General features: G+C 47.8%; 1 protein-coding gene and 1 pseudogene across 1 annotated transcript in view; both read left to right on the top strand.

Annotated features, from left to right (window-relative positions):
• SLC18A2 (solute carrier family 18 member A2) overlaps positions 1 to 11,497 on the top strand; it is a 29,454-nt gene that overhangs the window by 9,823 nt on the left and 8,134 nt on the right. The window contains exons 4-12 of the mRNA XM_006920830.2: positions 1 to 57; positions 350 to 442; positions 821 to 910; positions 997 to 1,040; positions 1,112 to 1,172; positions 3,986 to 4,081; positions 10,437 to 10,515; positions 10,687 to 10,738; positions 11,401 to 11,464. The exon at positions 1 to 57 is cut by the window's left edge and continues 31 nt beyond it. Of these exons, the coding sequence (XP_006920892.1) occupies positions 1 to 57; positions 350 to 442; positions 821 to 910; positions 997 to 1,040; positions 1,112 to 1,172; positions 3,986 to 4,081; positions 10,437 to 10,515; positions 10,687 to 10,738; positions 11,401 to 11,464 (636 nt within the window). The remainder of the gene's footprint in view (positions 58 to 349; positions 443 to 820; positions 911 to 996; positions 1,041 to 1,111; positions 1,173 to 3,985; positions 4,082 to 10,436; positions 10,516 to 10,686; positions 10,739 to 11,400; positions 11,465 to 11,497) is intronic.
• Positions 1,397 to 1,512, top strand: LOC112470178 (annotated as a pseudogene).

Raw genomic sequence — 11,497 nt, 5'->3', positions numbered from 1 at the left:
TACTGCTGATCGCCAGGTCCCTACAAGGCATCGGCTCCTCCTGCTCCTCTGTAGCTGGTAGGTGCGGAACTGTGTGAGTAAGTCAGTGTCCGGGGGCTTCTGTCTGTAGGAGGTGCCACCAGCATCGCCCCGACTGGCCGGCCCCTCCGTAATGAGCCGGGTAACGTAGGCGGCGAAGGTTGGTGATGAGTTCTCAGCAAGGTACTCGCCTCCTTGTTGGATTCTGCTTGGTCGTATATTTTCATTAATCTGACGGGTCAGGGACGAGTTCACTTAGTCTGGGGAGGGATGGCAGGTCACGGATTTCTCCTCCAGAGCTTGGCTGTCGCCCATGTCTTTACCCGCGCAGGAATGGGCATGCTTGCCAGCGTGTACACGGACGACGAAGAGAGAGGCAACGCCATGGGGATCGCCCTGGGAGGCATGGCCATGGGGGTCTTGGGTAAGGTCCACCGCGGAGGCGACTTGGAGCCTGCGCGGTGCTGGACAGCGACGGTCCTCCCTGAGCCCACACGTGCGCCGGCAGACTCCCCAGCCGTCCCCTTTTTTTGTGGACCCTTAGAAAAATGGTGGGACCTTCCCGACCTGCACCTTGTCTCTCTCTGATCTTTACTTGGAGGGTGACCTTTAGAGTCCTGCCCACGTGTCATGTATAAAACTCAGAGGAAGTTGCCAGGGCAACTTAACACTACCGAAGAGAACCGAGGGTGGCCACCTTGAGGAGTGTTTAAAACAAAGCAGAGGCAGAAGTGCAGGGAACAGACGGCTGGCCTCGCGGGGTAGGGGCGACATCCTGCGCCCCTCTTCCTCTTCCTTGCAGTGGGCCCCCCCTTTGGGAGTGTGTTCTACGAGTTCGTGGGGAAGACGGCTCCGTTCCTGGTGCTGGCTGCCCTGGTGCTGTTGGATGGAGGTGAGTCCATGCGGGTGACGTCGCCGTGACCTTGGCATCTGTGTCGGCAGGTGCTCGAGGCCACACCTTCTGTTTTTCTCTCGTAGCCATTCAGTTCTTTGTGCTCCAGCCGTCCCGGGTGCAGCCAGAGGTAAGCAGCAGGGAGGGGAGGGCACTGCGGTGGCCACGCGGACCGTCCTTACCCCTGTCTTCTCCTGACAGAGCCAGAAGGGGACACCACTAACCACCCTGCTGAGGGACCCCTACATCCTCATCGCCGCAGGTGGGCACCCCACCCCCCGCCCCCATGCCCCCCTGGTTCTTCTCAGCCCAGCGGTGCAGGGTGGATGGCGAGGGGCAGTGTTCATTTTGCTGCTGGAAACACTGGGTTGTAGAAAAGCATAAAAAGGCACAAAGAGGGACATGGTTCCGTAGCGTAGTGGTTAGCACGTCCGCTTTACACGCAGAAGGTCCTGGGTTCACGCCCCAGTGGAGCCACAGTCCATGGTCTACGGCCATGTCACCCTGAACAAGCCCGATGTCTGATCTCAAGAGCTAAGCAGGGTTGGGCCTGGTTAGTACTTGGATGGGAGACCACGTAGGAAGACCAGGTGCTATAGGCATAAGTAATAATAAATAATAATAAAAATTTTTAAAAGGCACAAAGAGGTGATATGTCACAAAAAATGTTTGTTTCCGTCATTAATTTCTGACACTCGCCCAAGTTCCTGTGTTGTTTTCATTTGGGGCAGAGATGTCTGGGTCATGGAGATGCCCTGCCACAGAGGTTTGTTTGGGCCAAGCTTGCTCACAGTGTTTGTGCCAAAGGCTATCACTGTTTGGTCTTGAACTTCCGGAAGGAGTCCATGGCCTCACTGTGGGCATCTTACCTGGGGTCTGATTCACCTTGTCGTGTATGAATTGACACTGACAGCAGAGGCCCAGAGGGCCGAGGAGAGGGCGTCCTGTGCAGCAGCAGAGAGGCCTGGCTGGAAAACACCCTTTGGCTAAAGTCATGGGTTCTTTGGGTTCTTGGCCTAGATGGGCCGAAAGGAAGCCCTGGATTCTGTGGTCCTTAGGGAAGATAGTGGCTGCATTTATCCAAGGGACTCCTCCAAGACCAGCCCAGTGGTACAGGCCTGGGGCCACCTAATGAGGGACCAGCCTAATGTTGCCTGGGGCTGGACACTGTGGTCAGCAGAGGCCATGAGGCTCAGGGCAGGAGAGGCCAGGCCGGAAGTGTGGCCGCAGATGCAGCTAGAGTCCTGTCCAGTTAGGGTTAGTCTTATGTAAGCAGAGGTTGTAAACACTAGGGGGACTTGGGGACCCGGTTCAACTGGGCACATGCTCAGCCTGCGGGCAAATGCAGCCTTTACAAAACCCCAGGCTGGTTTTGTTTAAGTTGTGTGCTGTGGGATCGGTCAGGGTGGCGCCTGTGGAACCCTGGTCGAGGTCCTGAATGTCATGCCTGCTGGCCAAAGGACTATAGTCCTGATGCGGTGACTTCTTCATGTAAGGGAACCTCCCTGTGCCCCTGACAACATGCGGGGAGCATTCCTGATCTCAGAAGCCCCTGGAGCCTGGCCGTCCCAGGCTGGGATGAGGAGCTGTGTGGTGAGAGATGGCGGCCCAGAGATGGGACACCCTGCACCATGGGGCAGACATCTGGGCAGCCTGTGCAGCCTGGGCCCCTCCTGCCTCTGTCTGTCTTTGACCCTCACTGTTTTGCATGGAGGGAGATACAGAGAGCCACCTAGCACCGAATGTCTGGCTGTCAGCAGGTCCAGGCAGTCTTGACTGGGTGTATTGGGGGCCAGGTGATGTCTCATTTGTACCAGTGGGATTTTAATGCATGGAGTGATGACAGGGAGAGGTCAATACCATTGAAAGATCTTATTACTTACATTTCCCAAGTAAAGAGGGCACTCCATGTTACTCAGGGCCACGTGGGGAAGCAGCAGCTGTGGTCAGGAGGCAGAAAGGGGCAGGGGGAGGCCTCGTCCAGCCTTTGCTGGAGTGCCCATGGGAAGTGCAAGGCAGGGCGGGTAAACAGCTCAGTGATGGCTGGTTTAATCCTGGCAGCCCCTAGGCCTGGGGGCTGTCCTGGTTGCCTGGCAGCTGCCCGAGTGGATTTAGGGCAGAGGAATATGGTTTGGTGTGTCAGAGCTAGGAGGGGTTCACGGCCTGGGCTCTGGGGCACAAGGGAGACGTGAACAATGCTGGCAGTTAGTTCGGCCCTAGAATTAATGTATGTGAAAGAGACAAATACAGAATCCAAGAAAACAGAACAGGTGGGTGAGGGGAGTCCAGTCATTTCAGCATCATTTTTGTGTTCCGTCTTTAAATGTCACAGAAAATGAAAAAATCTTTCTTCATTGCATGAGCACCTTAATCATGATTGCACAAGCTTCTTCGAATCGAGAATTTAGCAAATTAGAGGGCACAGCACAGGAAGCTCCTAGAACGATGGAACAGTCCTGCGTGTCCTTTTCCAGACTGTTCCTCATTTACAGTGGGCTCTGGTTAACAGAGTGATGCCCTATATACGTAGTTGATTTTAAAAAAAACATCCCGCAACAGCACATCCATACTGAAGGCGCTGGATTCCGGGGGCATCCCAGGGCATCACCAGAGATATCAGCGTTCACTGCACAGTAAAACTTAGGTGCAGGAGCCTTGGGCACCCCAGTCTGTGTGTGGTCTGGAAGTGCCCTCTGCTGCTGGGTATCCTCCAGCAAGTTACTTCATTAATAAATTGGAACTCCCTTTCTTCGTTAATAAATCGGGACGGGTACACCAAATGATCTCTAAGGCTCCCTTCGGTCTTAAACTTTATGACTCTGAGATTCTACTTGTTAAAATTCATAATATAATAATAATAACAATTATTATTATTAATAATAATAACTATAAAAACCAAATCCTTCTCACTGTCCTCTTGATCTGTATTTAGCTTTTTCTTACAAAAGTAGAAGTTCTGGGTATCTAGGCTGATGGTTCTGGCTGTGGGCACATAGGGTTTCACTGTGTTTGGAAACAGAAGGGGACACTCGAGACCCCCGATGGATGCACACTAACCCTCTCGCTCCCTTAAAGGATGCATCTGCTTTGCAAACATGGGGATCGCCATGCTGGAGCCGGCCCTACCCATCTGGATGATGGAGACCATGTGTTCCCGCAAGTGGCAGCTGGGTAAGGCTGGGGCAGGCTCTTCTGATTCTGGAACTTTTGTCTCTGGGGCGGGTCTCCTCATTGCAGCTCTACCCAGCTGCAGGTACCAGGATGATACTGTTAGACACCTAATGGGGTCAGTGCTTAGGATAGCAGTGAGCTTTAGGGTCTGTTTCGGCCCCATTTTCCGAATCATTCTTGATCAATGCAGAATTCATACAGAGGCATCCGCCCTGGTTAGAAAGGAGAGAAGAATGCATTCGTCATGTCCCCGTGTTTCTGGACTGGACTAGTTATATTAAATATACTTGAGCAGAAATAAATTTCATGTGAAAATTAGTTTTAAAGAGGATGAAGTTTTGAAAGTATTTTTAATTTAAAAAGTAACATAGGCTTACTATAAAAAAAAGTAATTTAAAAAGTAACATAAGCTTACTATAAAAAAAAAGTAATTTAAAAAGTAACATAGGCTTACTCTACAAAAAATCAAAGTATACAGACCGAAGAAGTAAAGATCTCACGTTCACCTTTCCCGTCTCCCAGCCCTGTCCTGTGCGACGTGCACTGTTAACAGTTCTGTGTGTCGAAGACACACATTTATCGCCGCGTCTTGAGAAATGCTTAAAAACCCAACCAAAGTGGAATCTTAACGGTTTACATCACTGCATGACCTCTTGTTTTGCAGCGTTTCAGAGTCAGAATGGGTGGATTTACTTTCCAAAGTTGATGAAATTTTAATTTTTGGCAAAGTTAGAGATGTACATACTTTTCCAGTTAAGCAGCAGTAGAAGAGTTTTAACGAGGAAAGCAGCAGCCGTGGCTCCGCGCCTGCCCATCTCCGACCTTCCTTCACCTTCGATCACCTTCCCCTCTTTCAGTTGTTTCTTCTGCTGATTTCTTTCATGTCTCTAATATGCGTACGCTCCTATTTTTTAATTTTCCAGTTGTCCACCAGCTTTCTAAGAGAGAAGGTGAGAATGGATGCCATTATTAGACCACCTGAAAATATCAAGCAGCCAACTCACATCTTCTCGCCTTCTGTTCCCCTAAAACAGTCATATCACAGTCGACCAGATGGGCATTCAGTCTTGACATCATTGCGACTGTAAACATTGTTCAAAGATGAGCTGTGGTTATTTCTTTGCACACACTTTCGTTTGTCCTGGAGTTGGTAATTACCGTGTCTTTCCATTTTCTGTTTTCTGCGTGGTATCGTTTATAACTATCCTCCAATCTTGCCGGCAGAGATCAAAGGCCCTCTAAATGCGGCCAAGTGCATCAGCTGACCTAACCTCTCTGTGTCTCTGCTCGTTTGTGGACAGGTCACTCTGTCCTCCTGTTCCAGTCTTACCTTGTTGTCTAGGTCGTCCTGAGACTTTCCTCTTCCAGTATCTGGGCATCTTCTTTGCCTCTCTCGTTTCCTGTATCCTTCCGTATTCCTCTCTCTAGTTTTCCTCCCTCATTATGATGCAACACGTCCTCTGGCAGCTTCTGGAGAGACGGTGCATGGCGGGTCAAGTTCTCTGAGATCTTGTGTACCTGCAAACATTTATTCTCATCTCACGTTTGGTTGATTTAGTCTGTTCGGGTATGTAACTTTTGGTTGGAAATCATTTTCCTTCAGAATTTCGAGGTCACCGTCTTATTGTCTTCTAGCCTCCAGGGGTGCTGTTGAGGAGGCCAATGTCATTCGCACTCCCCACCCTCTGTAGGAGCTCAAAGGACGTTCTCTCCCTCTGCAGGTTGTGAGCATCCGTGGTGGCGATTTGCAGCTGGGCCTCTTCCTCCACTGTGCTGGGCACTTGCTGAGTCAGCCTGTTCCCTTGGGACACCCTGCTTTGGGTTCTGGGAAGCTTCTTATATTTCTTTAATCCTTCCTCCTCCTCCGTTTTCTCTCTCCTCTTTTATTGGTACTCCGGTTGGTTGGATGTTGGACCTCTACATTTTATCCTTTTCATTTCTTACCTTGCCTTTTATTACTTCCATTGATTTCTTCATCTTCGAAACTGTTGAATTGTTATCATCAGTATCATTATACCTTAAATTTGAAGAGCCCCTTTATATTTAGTTTGCGTGTTTTGTATGTGTTTTTGTCGAAATAACACCCTCTTACTATGTCGTGGGGCACCTTCCACGCCTTTTCCATTTCAGCCTTTTGTATTATCCCCTCTCTCCAGGCTGCCAAGGGGACCTCAAGCCTTTTCAGTTCAGTTTCTCTAAAGAAACTGTCTCCCGTCAGGGCGAGCGATTGAGCGGGTGGGGGCGGGAACGACTCTTAAAAAGCCTTTCAGCCCTCTTTCTCGTGGACTGCTTCAGCCCTCAGCCTTACATTCTTGGCACCTGGAGCCTTCTGTTTCTGAACTTTCTACGTTCTGAGTCGGAAAAGGTTTTGCCCCTCGTTTGCTGTTCTGTGTGCAGGTGGAAGGTTCCAGTGTTCTCCGCAGTGCCCCTCACTGCGGCTTCTTTGCTGGCTCTTTCCACTTACTGCTTTTTCTCCTCTCTCTTTTTGTCGGTCTTTGGGCATAAAAAGGAGGGTCTATAGTTTTCTCGTACTCTTTTAGTAGATTTAAATGGAATTTGGAGTGGGAATGGAGGAAAACCTATAGATTAAATGGGCCTTCTTTAACTGGAAGCCCATAATTCATTTTAATGATAGCATATTATTCTATTTTCAGGTTATATCATAAATTTTTAACCAGTCCCCGTTGTTGAACGTTTGAGTTAGTTCCAGTTTTTTTTGTTAGAAACCATACTGCAACGAGACACCCTTTACATGTATTCCTGTTCATGTCTGGAAGTATATCATCTGTAGGGCAGATTCCTGAAAGTTAAGCAGGTGTTTTGATATCTAGTAGCATTGCACAAACACAGGCATGATCAGTCTTTCCCAGTGGAGCGTGCGATTTACCATTTTGATTTATTTTAGCCATATCTATTTCCTCTGCTGTGAATTTCTTATTAATATACTTTGCCCATTTTTCCTCCCGAGTTATTTGTCCTTTTCTTAATGATTTTAGGTGTTCTTTATAGATTAAGATATTTATCCTTTATTAGGTGTTTCACACACTTCGACCTTGGTTTGTGGTATGTCTTCTGACTTTATCGATGGCGGGTTTTTTTGGCTCACAGAACGTTCAGACTAATCTACCATTAGTCAGATTTAGCAATCTTCCTCTTGATGCCATTGTCATTTCAAGTCAAGTGCAAAATGGCCTTTCCTGTGCCACGATTATTTTTCACCCATGTTTTCCTCTAATAAATTTATGATGTGTTTTTAGATCTTGGATTTACATGGAATTAATTTTGTCACAGGGCGTGTGATAGGGATCTGGTGTGACTGTTTTCTGTGTGGCCTATGGCCAGTCAGTTGTCCCAGGGCCAGAGGTCCTAGTTAGTCTGTCTGATTTCTCTCGTCTCTCTGATGTTCAGAATGACTGTGTGTTCTTGGGTCTGCTTCTGGATGGTCACTTCTGTTCCATTTGTCTGCTTGTTTTCTTGTGTCAACAGCTTCCTATTTCTATACTGTAGCTTTAGAATACTGTTTACTGTCTGGAAGGCTCGTCTCTGCACACATACCCTTTCCTTTAAGAATTTATAGTTTTTCCTCGAGATTTATTTTTCCAGTTTTTTTCAACTCACACACTGATATCTTCAAATGGAGACTCTTGATTCTGAATTAAGTCGACATTTTCCGTGCCCCCGGCTTTCCTCGGGCGACCTTAATTTCTCTCAGGCACTTGGCCCTCAGAAACGGTGTCTTGCCAGACGCTACCTCCTACTTCAGACTCGTCCCCACTCTTCCTGTAGTCAGCCTGGCCTGAGCACCAGTCTTTCTGGGTGGTGCATTGAATCGCTGTGTTCTTTCATCAAATAATCCTTCATTAAAAAGCCTCAGATGGCTGGAGGGGGTGCTGGCAAATGGGGAGGGACTGCTAATGGGTGTGAGGTTTCTTTTTGGGATGAGGAATGCATTTTGGAATTAAATAGTGGTGGTGGTTGTACAACCCTGTGAATATACTAAAAACTACTAAAAAACGTGTGAATTATGTCACACAACAAAGCAAAAATAAGCCCCAGGCAACAAAAGTCATTCAGTGATGGAGGAGAGATTCTCGGAGCTAAACTGAGGCTGATTCTTTGACAGAAAATTTAGCTCTGAACTTCTTGGCAGTGGGGACAACAGAGGAAAGAAACCCAGACTCTCGAAGCTCCGAAAGGGAGCGCCCCACTTTGCTGGTGGAGGGACCTTTGCTGACCCTGAGTTAGCGAATAGTGGGTTTGCCAAAGATGGGGAGACACTCCGTGTCTGTGTCTGGTACCGGAAGCCGTTCTTCCCGATTTCCTGTCTCTTGGGTGCTGTGCTGGTTTGAGCTTCCAGGTGTTTTCAGGGGGTGCCCTCTATTTGGCGGTCGGTGGCCGTGAGTGGCTCCCCTGCGTGGCTTTGCAGCACTCCAGGGCTGAGATGCTTTGCTGATGTTTCTGAAGTTTGTGCTTCACTGACTTATTACCCTAATCGAATGTGTCTCTGCCCTGTGCAGGGTACTTAAGCTGCATTGTCCTCTTCCTCCCCAGACACAGCCTGAAGCTTTCTTTATAAAGTCTTTACAGTCGGTCAGAGGCCCTGGGCCATCTGGACTAATCAGCAGGCCACTGGCCACCTAGATTTTGTCAGGGGAGCCTCTGATGGGGCTTATCACCCAGGCCACATGTTCACACTGCTCCCAGTGAGACGGCCCCTCCTCACCTCAGGGATGGACGTGGGTTTAAGAGAATTGCTTTTCTGTACCCGTTTGTGGCATCATGTCCAACATGAGGGCAGACACCTCACCTCATGTAGTCTCTGGTGAAAAGGGCACCCCAGGTGACACAGCGTGAGAACCGTTCCCCTGAGGTGAGGATGCAGTGCCAAGAGGGGGTGCAGCCCTTCCCCCGAGGCCCCAGCCGCTCATCCCCTCCTGTCTGTCCAGGGTCTTCATGGGCCCTTCCCAAACCATTGTGCAAAGGGAGGCTGGTCTGCCCTCAAGCTTCTCCCATCCTTTCTGGAGAAAGACCGTAAAATTTGAAGTCAAAGCAGAACAATCTTGTGAGCTGCCTGAGTGACCCATGATGTCTTTTGCTAAGCGCTCCTAGAACCCATCATTTTGAAGTCTCATCTGTGCTGGGACTTAATGTTCCTCCACCTTTCTGGAGGTTCGATGGTTTGCATTAGCTTCCGGAGGCACAGCGAGAGGCTGGTGTATCCTGGAAGAGGCAAGATGTGTGTTGGTGAGCTGCCTGGGAAGGAAAGACCCCCGGGCCCTGTGCACTGAGCGCAGTGGGCACCTGCTCACCACCTGGTCTCTCCCCTGCATGTCCGATATGCAGTCAGATGATTGACAACCAAGCAACTTTCCCCATTTGTGGGCAAAGTTCAGAATCAAATCTGGGATATTGGATTTTAAGAAAAACACTAGAGTTTTGAACACTAAGTTTGAAAAGCCATGTTTTAGAGATTGTCCATTTGCCCTAAAAATGGATGGGGACCAAGAGAGCTGATGTGGACGGATCCTCTGGCATACAAGCCTGGCCTTTCTGTTCACGGCAGAGGGTACGGTCAAGGCAAGCACTGCCACCAGCAGCTGGACATCAGCTTGCACATGACCTGGGCTTGCCAGGTCCCTCTCCTGGGTGAGCATTAAAACCTGAACATGAAAATTTCAGTCCTATATAACTTAGCCACAGAAAATGACCACATAGACATTTACTTTTTGGGACATAGAAAGATGTTAATAAAGCTGATTGAAAAAAGCAGGATGTAGAACAGTAGGTACAATCCCATTTTTTGGGAAAAACAAAAAATCTTGTGCACACAGACATTTATGTGCACATCAACTTACAAGGGAAAATAACAGTGGCGATTATCTGAGTGATGAGCTTCGGGCAATTTTAACTTTTTTCCTTTGGCCTTATCTTAATGTTTCCTGATATTTTTCATGCCTGTTTTCTTCTGTAGTACAGAATAACAAAGGAGAGAGGACAGGCACAGATGCCACCACTGCTCACGGGCGTGGGACGACAGGTGCCCCGCCCCAGTAGTCGGGAGCTGCTCGTGTTGGTCCCTATTTAAAGCTCGCCACCAGGCAGAGACGGAGGGGCGATGAAGCAGCTGATAGAGAGATGAATTTCATTTCTGGAGTGTCTGCGGCTTCACGCGGTCGGCTAAGCCGTGTGGGGTCCAGCCTGGAGCCGGCAGCCACCGGATATTAGCAGCTCGGGTGCAGGCCACAGGGCTTCATTTCATCCGCTCTAATCACCCTTGCGGTGTCTACAATTATTAGTTTTTCTAACATTTGACTGGTATCAGTCCTGATAAGGTGTCCTTTTCATAAATTTACAGGCGTTGCTTTCTTGCCAGCCAGCATCTCTTATCTCATTGGAACCAATATTTTTGGGATCCTCGCACACAAGATGGGGAGGTAAGATAAAATGAGAGCAATGTTCACTCTGTTAGAATAATGCCATTCTTCCAAAAAAATTCTGTGTTTCTACCCTGGTTGTGACAAGTCACTGTTATGCTTTCCATGGAAAATTTGGACTGGGAAAAAAGAACAGCCGTTTATTGATGGTGCTTTTTTGTTTTTTGATAGGTGGCTTTGTGCTCTTCTGGGGATGATAATTGTCGGAATCAGCATTTTATGTGTGAGTAAAAGATGACATTTAGCAAGTGGAAACAGTCTGTAAATAAAACGTTTGCTTCAGGCAAGAATTACCAAGAAATATTTTATAGCAGTTTGAATTTTGTTGATATTGAGTTTTATTACATCTTCCATTTTTTTTCTAATTTTTTTTCTTCTAATTTTTTATCCTTTTAAAAATTTTGGACAAGACTTCCCAAGGGATATATTTCTATCTTATGTCAGTGAGAAGTTATTTAGAATGTTTTATTACATAGTTTATATTTAATTTTTCCCCTATCATCATAAACATTGTAACATATTAAACACTTTAGGGCAACTACTCTGCAACGATAGCAAGATGTTTTTCTAGAATAAAACATCTACCAATGGCCAACATCTTCTCCAGATGAGTCCTCAGGGTCCTTGTCAGAAGTGGAGTGTGGGCTAGGCCGGTCCTTCACATCCTGCAGTTGACTGGTTTTTTCGTGGTGGTCACGAAACCCATTTCAGCTGCAACTTTTAAAGATGCGGGAGGTCCAGCTCTTCCCCAAACCTCCTCCTCCCCCGTTTCCTTCAGAATGGAACACGCATACCTGGCTGAAGAAAACCTAGTTTAAGACTTTGCAAGATGATTTAGAGTTGGATGTCATGTTATTAGAGTATAGTGTTTATGTCCTCTTACAGATTCCTTTCGCGAAAAACATTTATGGACTCATAGCTCCCAACTTTGGAGTCGGTTTCGCAATTGGTAAGTCACAAGAGCTTTGTGCCTAAATGTAAA

This window comes from Pteropus alecto, unplaced genomic scaffold (genome assembly GCF_000325575.1).
Source record: "Pteropus alecto unplaced genomic scaffold, ASM32557v1 scaffold177, whole genome shotgun sequence".
Classification (NCBI taxonomy): domain Eukaryota; kingdom Metazoa; phylum Chordata; class Mammalia; order Chiroptera; family Pteropodidae; genus Pteropus; species Pteropus alecto.
Note: the sequence above shows the minus strand (reverse complement) of the source record. Positions and strands in the feature narration are given on the sequence as shown.